The 14113-nt window shown below is 37.2% G+C and overlaps 1 protein-coding gene across 1 annotated transcript in view; it reads right to left on the bottom strand.

Moving 5' to 3' along the window:
• Nucleotides 1–365: 365 nt before the first annotated feature.
• Btla (B and T lymphocyte associated) overlaps nucleotides 366–14113 on the bottom strand; it is a 39756-nt gene continuing 26008 nt past the window's right edge. The window contains exons 3-5 of the mRNA XM_023701941.1: nucleotides 7660–7803; nucleotides 6013–6059; nucleotides 366–895 (exon numbers count right to left, since the gene is read on the bottom strand). Of these exons, the coding sequence (XP_023557709.1) occupies nucleotides 620–895; nucleotides 6013–6059; nucleotides 7660–7803 (467 nt within the window). The 3' untranslated portion in view covers nucleotides 366–619. The remainder of the gene's footprint in view (nucleotides 896–6012; nucleotides 6060–7659; nucleotides 7804–14113) is intronic.

The following is a 14113-nucleotide window of genomic DNA, read 5'->3' as shown; positions in this document are numbered from 1 at the left end:
ATTATTGAGTACATTTGCTTTCCAATCTGACAGAACAGATACAAGAATTTGTCAGGTGCCAGTCAACGCATTCTCTGTGGGTACCGTGATGGGTGTACCCATATACACACCTGTTACTCCTCACTCTTTTCTTGACAAGTCTACAATTTTTCTTTATATCAAAGAAACGCTAGCCTGAGAAGGACATAAGGAGTTTTCTCATTAGAGAAGATTGTGAACTTACAATCGTTACTGTATTGATAATTAGTCAAGTTAAGACAATCATTATTTTCCAAGAATGTGTAGTGAACTGATCAAGATAACACAAATCTCTCTTCCCTACAGATCTCTCTGGCAGCTCCAAAGGAAATAATTGAGTTGATATAGTCAGTAAAATACAACTAAGATTAAATGTCCTAGAGAAAATATTTGTTGTCCAGTTCTATAGTATAGAAGTTCTCTAGAGACCTTTTCAGGAGAAAGTTTCATCATATGCTTTCGAGACAATTAAGATCCAAGCACCAATAAGAGCCACTTTAAAGTGAAAATCCCCTAAGTTGAGAAACGTTACTGGATGTCCTGTTCAGGTCAGATAATGGCAATGATGCTTTGATCGCTCCGCCTGGTATCAAGACCAAACTTAACTTCTCACACATATAGATGCATATTCCGTCGGCGCTTCTTCCACATTTCTTGCCTGTCTTGGGTTCATTCTGATAATAGAATGGTTCAGGGAAGCATAAACAATGGCCTGCTTGTGTTCCTCCAAGTGTGGATTAGAATAAACTTCAGACCCTTCTTGTGTCCTAAAGCAGGGGTCATTGTCATAAATTTCAGCTTCCAATGACAGTGTTCGGGAATTTTTCTTGGTGTTCGCTTCTGTTTGCTCACTCCTAAGGGGCTGGATAATATCTACCTATAAGAATAAAGGACGTGACATTGTATATTCATTAGGTAATGGTAAAACGCTAAATGATGTCATATATTGAAAGAAATAACCTACTGTTCTTCACAATGCTGTCAACATTTGCATTTTTAGTACACTTTTGATCATTAAAGAATGAACGTTTTAGGAACCAGTATATTCTTCCCAAATAGTACTTTTATGCCTTATTAGGAATCATTTTTGAAGTCATATAACATTTTTTTAAATTTTATTTTACTGAGAAACAAATATCAATGAGACAGTTTCAAAGCTGATTAATAGGAAAATTTCAATAATTAATACATTGTACATTGTTATCACCTTAGTGGATATCCATAGTACAAGAAGGAGACATGATATCCTGTCTGAACAGTATTAGTACAAATCTTTCTTCTCATTGAATTAAGCAAAAGTAGCTGTATATCAATCCTAACTATTCTGTATATACAGACACAAAATGGTCCTTCCTTTGTATATCCTTTTTTTATTTAGTCATATAACATTTCTTTTTTTTTTTTTTTTTTTTTTTTGCCATGCTGAGAAATGAACCCGGATCTTCACACAGCACTTCATTTTCAACAGTTTCTTTTAAGGCACTAACTTGGTCAGGCTAGGGTCAAATTTGTAATCCTCCTACTGCACCTTCCCTGATTGCGGGGATTACAGCCACATGCAGCCGTGCCTGGCTGAGATCACAGAACAGTTTTCATTTGATCTTCAAGATACAAAGACAACTGAAATTAAAGGGAAAAGAATAAAAGAGCACGTGAAGATCTCAGGCATCTTAGAGCCCTATGGGAGTATGAAATGTAATATAGAATAAAAAGAGACTAAGTATAGAATAGAAGGTAGTCCCTATTATGTGACCTAAGATTAATTATGATTTGAAGCCTAGAATTGTAAACTTGATGTCAGTTTTCAAGGTACATGGATGGCTTAGATAAAGTTCGAAAATGTTATTCCAATTTTTATTGTTGTCACAAGAATATTTGTACACTTTCAAATAGTGTCAGGTATCTTAGTAAACTTATGACAACTAAAAATAAAATGAGTCATATTTTCTATCAGTTGTTAGGCATTCCTAGCTATATAAAAGACCTACCTGGTAAAAATGAAGATTCCATGTTGATGTTAGGGGTTAGTACTTCATTTTTTAAATCTTAAACTTGTTAGTCAATTTCTGTTCTTTTTTATTTCAAAGAGAAGAAAAATGGGGCTGGCCAGATAGCTCAGCAAATTAAAGCACCTGCTTAGGTAGATGCAGGGGTCAGAGGTTCAGGTTCCATCCCCAGCCTGCTGTGTCGGCCCTGCCCCAGGGTGTGCTGAGACTTTGATTGAGACTAGGCATGGTGGCCCGTGCCTGTGATCAGAATGCTTGGGAGGCTGAAAATAGGAGGATCACTACGAGTCCAATTAATGTAGTGAGACCCAGTAGACCCTGTACTAAATACAAAAAAGAAAGGAGAAAGAAAGAAGAAAGAAAGATTGAAACTGTCTCATTGCTGTTTATCAATAAAATTTTGGAAAAAAAATAAAAAAAATAAATGAGATATTGCATAAAAAAAGAAGAAAAAAGAAGGAAAGAAAGAAAGAAAGAAAGAAAGAAAGAAAGAAAGAAAGAAAGAAAGAAAATAAAAACAATAGTCTAAAATTTCAGAAAAAGACTGCAGGAGAGTAACAATGCTTAGCACATTGTGCATTGTTATCATCAAAGTAGTTGCTCATAAAACAAGATATAAGCATGCAAAATCAATCAAGCCATACAGGCATACACCTATCCCTCCAATGAACAAATGGCAATTAGTAGTATAATCTATTTTAACAGGTGTGTGTGTGTGTGTGTGTGTGTGTGTGTGTGTGTGTGTTTGACCTGGCTTCTTTAAGATATGAGGTTGATAATCTGTGATAGTCCACATACCTTGTTTTGTCCCCTACAATTCATATTATAACATAGTATTGGAGCAGAATGAATAGCATGTCTCCTCTGCAGAGTTCTACCACACAAATGTGTGTCTGGCCCTATACTAAGAAGCTAAGTAATAACTGAGACACACTGCTTTCCTCTGATGAGGTAACCAATTAATATTAACAGCAAGGCTGCTGATTGAAAGAATCAGAGGTTGCTTGGCTAAGACGCAAAGTACACTACCTGCATTCGATAAAACCTGGCGAGTAATCACACAACACATTGAGACAGTCAAGTGACTGAATCGATGGCTGGACGTCTTCAATAATTCAAGATTCCTGTCAGACTTTTCAGCCTATATAAACCTGTCAACTCAGTTACCTGACCCATTTCCCCAAGAAATCTGGCTCATTTCCATGGGCAATTTTCTTAGAATGAACATAGTATTGTACCTCTGAAACACTTGTGACAAGCCATCAAGTGATGGGTGCCACAAGGCTGGTGCATCATGATGTGACAGAGAAGACAGAAACAGAGAACTCTTAAGCCTGTGATACTTTACAGCTTACAAAGCACTTTTTAAAAGATATTCAGGGAGATAATAAAATCCACCCTTGTACTGTAAATTTTTTGTGTGTGTGTATTTAGGACAGGGTGTTCAGGGTGTACAGGGTCTCACTGCATAGATCGTACTCATAGTGATCCTCCTGTGTATAGTCTCCCAAGTGCTGGGATTACAGGCGTGCGCCACCATGCCCAGTCTAAAACACCATCTCAGTGTGCCCCTAGGATGGGGCCGGCATGGCAGGCCCAGGAATCAAACTCCCAGCCCCTGAATCTGCCTAAGCAGGTGCTTTAATCTGCTGAGCTATTTGGCCGGCCCTCTTAATGTACCATTGAGTGGCATTCAGCATAGGTACTTTTGTTCTCTTCAAAGCCCGTTTTGGAATAAGATTAGAACTTTAGCTTTTATATATACTGATAAAATTAAAATAAAAATGGCTGCAGAATGGTCAAAGAGAAAGCAAGACTTTTTTTGGTATGCCTTAGAGGTTTGCTGACAAGGATAAGTTGTTTACTGCTGAGGCAATAAATGAAACAATTGCTGGCACTTTGTTAATGTTCTACGGACCTGCAAAAACTCCATAGGAAAATATCTGTCCTTGGCATGGATATTTCAATGGACTTGCAAAATTTGTAAACCACACTGATTTGAGGCAGTTTCTCATGAGCCCACTGAAGCCTTATTTATCCCCCAAAAGTACTAAACTATGTGTTACCTCTTCTGCTTTTTGTTATAAAGTTTGAATCCTGTCTCCACCTCATGGAAACACTTTAAGGTTTTTAAACTAAACATGTGTATCATGGTTTGCAAATATCTTTTGCACTCAAATAAAATTATCTTTGCTTTCATTTTAAACTTGTTTGTGATTTGTAGTTCACAGAATCTGCCAAGTTTTTAACAGTTCACTTCTCTACTTTGGATTTTTCCTGGTTCCTTTAACAACTTCATTCTTAAGAAATATTTAGTCCCAGGGATCTATAGTATCCCTTTATTATTTTCTGAAATGTTAAACAAATCAAATGGGAAAAGTACTTCGAATTCTTATCCTTAGCACTTTAATGCAAATTTTCTAAATAACAAAGCCCCTATGAATTTTAGCACAAATCATAATTTTCTTCGTTTTCACAGGCAAAAATATGCCTATAGCTTAACTCATCTGGCTTTTACTTGCATGGTAAATTACTTAGATGATTAATTTAAGCAGTTTCATATTTTACAGGCCTGATTGTGGCAGAATATAATTTTTTTTTAATTTCCATTTACTTAGGAATAATGAAAATACTATTTTAAAAAATTTTTCTACTTGAGAATGCAAGTTCTTAACACACAACATAGTAGCTATTAATCTTATAACCTCAATATCACTTACTTACATGAATGTCTTTGCCTTGATTTAAAATTTGACAATTTAGTGGGAAGTGTTGAACAACAATATTAGCGCTTTTTTTTTCTGATACTGGGGACTGAGCTCAGGTCCATGTGATTGCCAGGTGGGTGCCTATGCTACTGAGCTATCTCCCCAGCCCTAACAATCAATATTACACATAGAATCCATTGACTATATATGCCTATATATATAGGAATTTCTGGAACATTCTAGAGGTTCACTGCCTCCTTACCCATAGTTTTCCTTTCTAAAACACACACACACACACACACACACACACACACACACACACAGAGTTCTTTCTTGATACCTATTTGCAACTATTTTTAAGGAGTTTCAATTTTTTTTCAAAAATACATTGTTTCATCTTTCATTCTTCCTTTAGTTCAAATATCCATACAACTTTCAATTCAAAAGAAAGGCCTAAATTTATTCTCCAAAACTTGTTGGAAAAATTCCCTCCTAAATGTCCTTTCCTAGGGCCAGGGATACAGCTCAGCAGCACAGTTCCTGCTGACAAGCACAAGGTCCTGAGTTTGATTCCTGGTATCAAAAACAAAGCCACATGTACTGTCCTTTGTCTTCCTCTTTGATGTTCCCGCATACACGAACAATGGCTTTGATTAATAATTAAGCCCAGACTCATGCTTCTTTATTTGCTGATGTGTTTTGGGAAGAAATCTCATATTATAATTGTGTTATGATTTATTGTGATTAAATGTCCCATCCACAAAGTTATTTTTGGGTTGATTCTCCCATTAACTCACTTCCAAATGACTTTCAGGTGCTTTCTTTGTTTCTCTCTCTTTTTGAGGAAGGGTTTCACTATGCAGTTCTTGCTGGCCTTGAACTCACTTTGTAGCCCAGGCTGGCCTCAAACTCACAGAGATATTCTTACCTTAGCCTCTCGAGTGCTGGAATTACAGGTGTGCACCACTATGCCCAACAGATGCTTCTGTAAGAATTAAAAAATAACTAAAGCCACATAACAGGAAAGAGGTGCGCCTCCAGATTTCTCTGTTTTGACTCCAGGTTTTCCGCTATGCTGTAAGAACTTTTCTTACATTTTTAAAAATGAATATAAGCTATCCCTCTTTCTATCTATCTACCTATCTACCTACCTACTTATCTGTCTGTCTATTAATCTTAGAAGGGTGCCTGGATCATGCAAATATATAAACTACTGAAAAATATATGTAAGTATGATGTAACACAAACTGTATCTATCTTAACTGATACATCAACCATACCATGTTAATTTCCCTTTCTGCCATATCAGAAGGCTTCTTTCTTTTACCTGGAAGACAAAGGAGGAAAAAAAAAGTAATCAAATGAGTAAACAAGGTAAAGACAAGTGGCCTTCCCACCCACACTCACCTATCTCCCAGCACACTGGCAAGTGGTGTTAATTTGGACGTGTTGATTTGCCTTGGCTGCTACACCATGCACAGCTTGCTTGGTAAGAATTCACGTTGCCACACTTCCCTGCCAGCGCTTCCCACAACACAGAGCTCTGTGTCAGCTCCAAGAGGAATGAATACTCTAGCATTTCACTTTGGAAAAGTTGAAAGTCTTTCACTCTGGGGACATTTCATACCCTCAATACCAAAATGCCCCTATATTCTTACCTACATAGCCAGAACCTTGTACTACCCACTTTCACTTGAATTTCAGCAGAATATGATAAATCAAAAAAAATCACTACTTCTCTTTTTTAGTGAGCTTCTAGCAGCCTCAAGCAAAATAATGAAACCTGCAGTCAGACTATGGAAAGAGCCATAGAGTCCCAGGGGAGAGGTGAGGTGAGAGAGGATTCTCCAGAGACAGGAGGGCATCTGGGCTCTGGATTCCTTCCCTCTTAAGTACCAGAAGCACTTCTGCCCAGGTAAAACTTTCTTCTATTGAAACCAGAAATATTCCCTCTCCCTAGTTCACTTTCTGAAGTTACACTGTATCTCATATTGCGGGGGGTGGGGGAAAGGATAAGACAGGGGAGAAGAGGAAAAAAGAAAGACAGAAACTAAGGTGGACACAATCAAAGATAGATCAGAATCTTTATGCATCTGTTTCTATGTTTAAAAGTTGGGTGGTGGCAGTGAACAAATGTTTAGAAAAGTAGATAAGAATTTTCAAAATATTGCACCTTTCTCATCATAGCCAAACTCACATTTTTCAAATGAAATATTTTGTTTTCTCTTTCAAACTTTTATGTTAATTACTACATATGTGCTGTACATAATGGTTAGATTCCATGTAGGGAGTTGGCACATGTACATGACGTGTCTTATTTCCTTTTACGTCCCCTTCCTCTGTCACCTCCCATCTCTCCCCTATCTCTTAAGTTTCCTTCCCATTTGCAAACAACCTGTTTCCTAACTTCCTTTATCTTGAATGCAGTATTGTTGCATGAGCGTTGTCGTGATGGAAGCAGAAAGCACGCATACATGTGATTTCTCTCTGGGGACACTTGTTCTTTATTTAGAAGAGAGTGGATGTGACTGGAATGAAGTGATATTTATGAAAAAGAGGGTGGGACTGGTTAGACATACTTTACCTAAGAGATTATTTCAACCTCTCTTCCAATTCTGTTAAAGCTTAGAAAAGCTCTTCCTTATACAAGCTTACAAGTGATGCAAAGAAAATAGGAAAGTTTAGTCTGGGTGCTTTATTAATCACAGCCCTAGGAGGGACACTGTGCTGGCCCTCCATGAATAGAGGAGGGAGCCCACTCACATCAGTTCTTTCGCTGAAAATATGGCAGCCTCCCAGGAAATCGTTATTCATCATTTATCATAGAAGATGGGGAGGGAGGACAAGAGCCAATTTAAAATCTGCCAGTCTCAAAAAAAGAATCCCAAATGTGCAATCCAAATGGACAGAGGGAAAACAGGACCCACCTTGTTGCCTTTTCAGGCAGCAGAACAGACAAAAACAGGCAATGACAAGCAGAGGAAATGCCCCCAAAGGAAGCACACTGTAGAGGACCCATAGCCCATCCGCCATCTCTTCTTTGGAGGGTGGTCCTGAGGCACTGGTTACATCTGGAATTAGTTAATACTAAAAATAGTCAGGAAATCTGAGCTATATTAGGATCAATAACACCCCTCTGCATTGTGAGAACCTGAACAAAGGAAATTTCATACTGATGCTTCTGTTTGCCTCTGGGGGCCTCATTACCCTCAAACACCTTTTTATCTTTTGCAAAAATCTTTCATTTGTTAAGGTTAATCTGCAGAACAATCTCCATAACAGCCCTCAAGAAGCACTTCACCAACCCCTTTTACTCACAATAACTACCTTAATGCTCACATTGACCACCTGAGGAAATTAGAGAAGCCATCAGCTTTATCCTTTTCAGTGACTTAAGTATAACATTATTGCTCTGAGAATTCCCCAAAGTCAAACATCATCTGCAGAGTAGCAGATGGAATTCAACTACCATGTTTCCCACACTAAATTTACACTAAGGGCTCTTTGTCCCTTAATTCATTGATATTGCCAAATACTAGGCAAATTTGGTTTCCCCAGATCCTGTTTGCACAGCATGTAGTTAATGTACATTACCCTTGGTCAATGTCAATACGCTTTAAAGCCCTGTTTGTTCACAGTTGATTGCAACTTATTTTTACCTTGTAAAAAAATTTAGTATAATTAAACTTACCCCTTTTTGTAAACCAAAAAGACAACAATAGAAAATATGAGAATGTATCACACATACTAGAGTAATGGTTCTCAAATGGAACACTTATGCCTTCCTCTATCCCCACCCCAGAAAATAGGCAGTAATGTCAGGAGACATTATGATTGTTGTAAAGAGGGAGGGGAGGGAGGCTGTCATACAGTGAGTACAGGTCAAGACATCCTACACTCTCTCCCACATACAACAAAGAATTATCCAGCCCCAAAGGTCCATAGAGAAACCCTGTTGGAAGTATGGCTTTGTAGAACTTTTTTAAAAATTTGTGTTATTATGTAAACTCTATTTTTTATTTTGGGTTATTGTCGAACAGAATAAAAAGTATGAAGTAAACATTCAATTATAATTCATGTGACTTATTTCCCTAGATGCATCTTTTTAGGGTAAAAATGATCATAGGCAATAGAAGCTGGACCTATAGCGGACACATAGTTAGGTAACTCAGAGTAGGAACAAATGTCACACTGTTCGTGCTGCAGGTGCTGTTTATGTTGGGCAAGGAGCCAGACCCTTGCCAGGAGTAGTGCACACAGCTGCCTGGGGGAGGGGTTTGGATAGCAAAAGAACAGATAATCTAATACAAACAAGCCCTCCTCGTTAAGAAAAACCAATTTGTGTTATTTCAGCAGCCATGAAAAACAGCATTTTTTTTTTCCTTGATTAATTTGGTACTTACTTATTAGAGAGTGTTCCGAATTATTTCGAGCCTGTTCTGAAATAGAAAAATGCAATAGTTAGCATCGAAATTGTTTGGGGAAACAGTGAGGATATAAACTCAGGTATTTCGAAAGGCAGAGTCTCTCTTGGAGAGGACACCAGTGTTTACATGCTAACAGGAAATCCCATAACCCAGTCCAAGTTGAGTTTGCATAATTTGAGGGTCATCGCCTTGAAGTCTTGGAACCTAAAGTAAATCTTTGAGTGAGTTTCAGGCTTAAACAAAGACTACAAATACAACATAACTTTCATCCGTCTGCTTTAACTCCTGTTGCTTCTGCCACCGGCACTCACAAGACACACATCCAGCAGGTGCCCCAAGGGAGTGAACAAGGCCACAGGAAAGGATATTTTTGATGACATTGAGGAGCTCATTCTGCAGCAGATTGCACCTCTCATTCCACGCCCACAATGACTACTCCACCTCTGTGAAATTCCTAATCAGAGACTGACCAAGGGCACATTGCAAATACAACGCAAGCCAAAGCATGTTCTTGTGACTGTTCCCCAGCTTTGTCAACTTTTTTTGTTTTTTTGCATTTAATACAAGGTCTACAGGGTCTACAAGGCCTCACTACACAGACCAGACTCCTAGTGATTCTCCTGTTTTCTGCCTCTCAAGCACTGGGATTACAGGTGCGCACCACCATACCCAGTCTCAATCGTCATTTCAGTGTGCTCTGGGGGTGGGGCCAGCACAGCATGCCAGGAATCAAACCCCGGCCACTGCACTCTGCCTAAGCAGGCTCTTAATCTGCTGAACTATCTGGCCAGCCCTCCCCCATCCATATTTTTTTTCGACTTTTCTCTTGAGTTTTCTTTGTTTTACGAAGCACCTTCCTTCATTCCATGGGATTACTGCTCCCCCAAAGACATCCAAGCCTCTACTCTCTTATATATATATTCTTATGCAAACCAATTCTTATAAATAGCAAAAAAGAATCAGATATAAAAAACAAAAAAATCCTAATATGCCTTTAGAAAGATCTTTAAAATGGAGAAAATAAAATCTCTTTTATCATATATTTAAATTTTATTTACAAAAATCATGGTCCTTAAACATAATTCTGGAGCATACTTTTCACCTAACCCTTATTTTCATTGACCACTCTCAGATTCACTAAAAGGAATGTTTCTTTGACTTTTTCACCTTTTCACTAAAAGAAAATCCACAAGCAGTTTAAATTTAGGCTAATTTCTAAATAATTTATTTGACTTTTGCAAAAGAAACAAAGACAACTCAAAGAAATGTGACACAACTCCTGCTTTCCAGGACATTATAATCTTTTGTGAAATTTCAAAGACATTTCCACATATTACTACCATGAAAGGAAATGTATGTGTTACATGAAAGGCATAGATATTGAATGGCATAAAAATTGGTAGAAATCCCTTCCCCTGAGGTCAATGTAGAAGACTTCCTTGAGAACTGGGTTAATGAGGTGGACTTAGAAGGGATAGGATTTTGATACATGGAGAAAGATGAGCAGATGCCCTGAAAGTGGAGAAAAGGACTTCATCAGAAGGGTCATGGTAAAGATACAACAGAGATAAGTTATGCTGTTGGGCTAGAGTTGACAGGTTGTATATGGAACCCAGCAGCAGCCCAGAAAGTAGGTGGTGAACTGTGGGAACTATGAATGCAGCTTAGCAAACATGGTCCCATCTTGTGAGAACTAAAGATGTTTTCTAGACAATAGCACAGTAGCATTATAGAAAAAGAATATTAGGCAAGTGTGTGTATATGAATATATTTATGTTTGTGAAAAATATCATTGAACTAAGACAGGTAAATGCTACAGATAAGAGATCTAGTCATAGCATTAGTTGGAATCATTTAGACAGGTCTGAGAGGCTCGTGAATGCTATCATGGGAACATGTCACAGTGTGGGGGGTTATTGAGAGGCAGGAACAGAGGGCCAAGCTGAGTCCTGGGGAATTCCCAATAGCAGTCAGAAGCATTAATTGACAAGGGGATTATTATGAAAGGAAATTTTTTAAAAGGTAGCAGCAAATGGAAGTGGGAAACTAGGGGAAGAAATCATCAAAGAAACAAGAAGGCCCTTCATGAAATCTTTAATTTTTTAGCTCTTAGACTTTTTCACTGCTTCCTTCATACTTTTTGTACCATTGGAAAAAAAAATGACTCCTTAGAGCACAGGATATAACAAGAAATGGTTTTCTGCCTGGCTTCTGCTACTGAAGATTATGTTCTTGGGGCTCATCTGTGTCAAGGCAAGGATCAGTAATTTATTCTTCTTTACATCTGCATAATATTTTGTTCTGTGACTATATTACATTTCTTTTATCAATCAGGTAATGAGCATTTAGGTTATTTTTACTTTGGGGCTACTATAAGTGTTGCTATTATAAACATATAAATTTTGTGGGGAAATATATTTTATTTTATTTAAATATTTTAAATTAATGCATGTTTGCAGTACATAATACTCACATTGCTTGTGGGAAGTTGGTACACATACTTAAAACAACTAATTCTTTTTTATCCCCTCTCCCACCCAGCTCTCCCTCATCCCTCTATCTCTTGATCCCCTTCCAAGTTGAAAAAGATCTCTCTCCTACTCCCTGTTACCTTAGTTTCACTGGGATATTTACCCATGTCGTCTCTTAGTCCTGTGGCAAGTAGGGTAATGTTATGAAGAAGTTTTAGATTGTTTCTAAAGTTACTACATCAGTTTATATTTCCACATGCAATGTAAGAGTTTTAAAGTTACTCTAAGTATTTGTTAACACATTTTTTAAATTTTTCATTTATTTTGTTTAAATTCTGATCATCCTACTGAGTATGCAGTGGTCTTCATATCCTTGTAATGTTGATTTGGCTTGCACTAAGCATTTTTAATTTTCTATGGGATATCTGTATGTATTTAATGAAATAGCTACTTATCTTCTGCTTATTTTTTAATAGTATTGATTGCTTATTTGCATTAAGTTAGAGGAGTTCCTTACATATTATAGGCTACAGTCTGATTTCAAAATATCTTCTCATATTTTGTAGGCTAATTTTTTACTCTCTTGACAGTGTCCTTTGATGTAGAAGAATTTTCAATTTTTATGATGCCTAATTCATTTGTTTTAGTTGTAATTTATCATTTTATAATCACATCTAGGAAGCTTTTTACTGAATCCAAGGTCAAAAAATGTATAGTTTTATATACAACTTTATAGTTTGATATAGATATAGATTTAGTTCTCATATTTTTCACTTTAAAGAGAAAAAGTTTCAAAACAAGATAATAGAGGGTACTATGGTTAATACATCACATATGGCTAACTTAAATCAGTTACTCAGAGTACAATATATCGGCATTTAATTATCCAAACAATATTAGCACAAATTTTGCCTTTCAATGAACTAAGAGAAATTAGTAGGATAGTAGCTATGCTATATTAGTAGTATAGTAGCTATACTACTAATTCCTCTTAGTTCATTGAAAAGAAAGATACATGATAGCTTTTCTTTTCCTTCTTTTCTCCATTCCTGCATCTCAGTTTCTCTTTCCTTTTGAAGTTTCTTGCCATTTTACAAAATCTATTGTACATTTTTACTTTATTTACTCTATCAGCTTCTCATATGTGGGAGAAAATATAATGTTTACACATGTGTGTCTGGTTTATTTCTCTTACAAGTATGGTCTCAGGTTGTATCTATTTACCTATAAAAGTCTCTATACTTCTTTATGTCTGAATAGTACTCTGTTGTATAAAAAGACTCCATCTTTTTTATCCATTCCTCAGTTGATGAGTATTTGGGCTGTTTCTAATATCTAGCTATTAAACATTGTGCTGCTATAAACATGGATGCATGGGCTGGCAAGATAGCTCAGCGGTCTAAAGCACCTGCTTAGGCAAGCATAGACAAATACACAGGGACCATGGTTCGATCCTGGGCACCACGTGCTGCACCAGCCCTGCCTCCAGGGTGAGCTGAGCTGGCCACACACATGAAAAAAAGAGAGAGAGAGAGAGAGAGAGAGAGAGAGAGAGAGAGAGAGAGAGAGAGAACATGGGTGAAGGTATATTGCTCTGGTAAAATGTTTTTAATTCTTCTGGGAAGATACACAGCAGGGGAACAGCTGGATCAAATTGGACCTTTAATCCTAAGTTTTTGCATGATCTCCCCACTGATTTCCACAGTGGTTACACCAGTCTCCATTCCCAGTAACAGCGGAGGATTCCTTTTTTCTGCAGGCCCTTCAGCATTTGTTATTGGCTGATTTCTTGCTCATAGCCATTCCTTCTAGGGTGGGATAGAATCTCAGTGTTGCTTTAACTTGCATCTCTCAAATGATCAGTGACGTTGAACATTTTTTCAGGTATTTATTTGCTGTTTATAATTTATCTAAGACGTGTATATTCATCTCAGATGCCCATTTTTTGGATGAGGGTTTTAAATTTGTGAGGTCTGATTTTTTGAGTGCTTTATATGTTCTCAATAGTAATCCTTTGTCTGAGAAACAGCTAGCAAATATTATTTTCTACATTGTAGTTTTTCTCTTCACTCTGTTGGTGATTTCTCTTGCTATGAAAAAGTTTGTAATAAGATGAGATCCTAGTTCTTGATTTCTGTGATAGTTCCTGTGTGATTAGAGTTTCAGTCATACTGTGCCTACACTAATATCTTCAATGGTTTTACCTATACTATCTTCCAGCAAATTCAATGTTTCTGTTCTAATATTTAGAACTTTGGTCCATTTCAAATTTAGTTGAGTGCATGGTGCAAGATATGGCTCAAATTTTAATCTTCAGTTTATGCAGAGCTATTTTTCCAGCTCCATGTATTAAAGAGGCTATCTTTCTTTCAGTGAAAGTGTTTCACATTTCTCTCAAATATTAAGATGGCAAAATAATTCTGGAGTTGGTGCATCTTCTAATCTGTTCCATTGATCTTTGGGTCTTTTTTCCAGATATATAT

Source organism: Octodon degus, unplaced genomic scaffold (genome assembly GCF_000260255.1).
Source record: "Octodon degus isolate 3935 unplaced genomic scaffold, OctDeg1.0 scaffold00007, whole genome shotgun sequence".
Classification (NCBI taxonomy): Eukaryota; Metazoa; Chordata; class Mammalia; order Rodentia; family Octodontidae; genus Octodon; species Octodon degus.
This window is presented reverse-complemented; position numbering and strand designations above follow the sequence as displayed.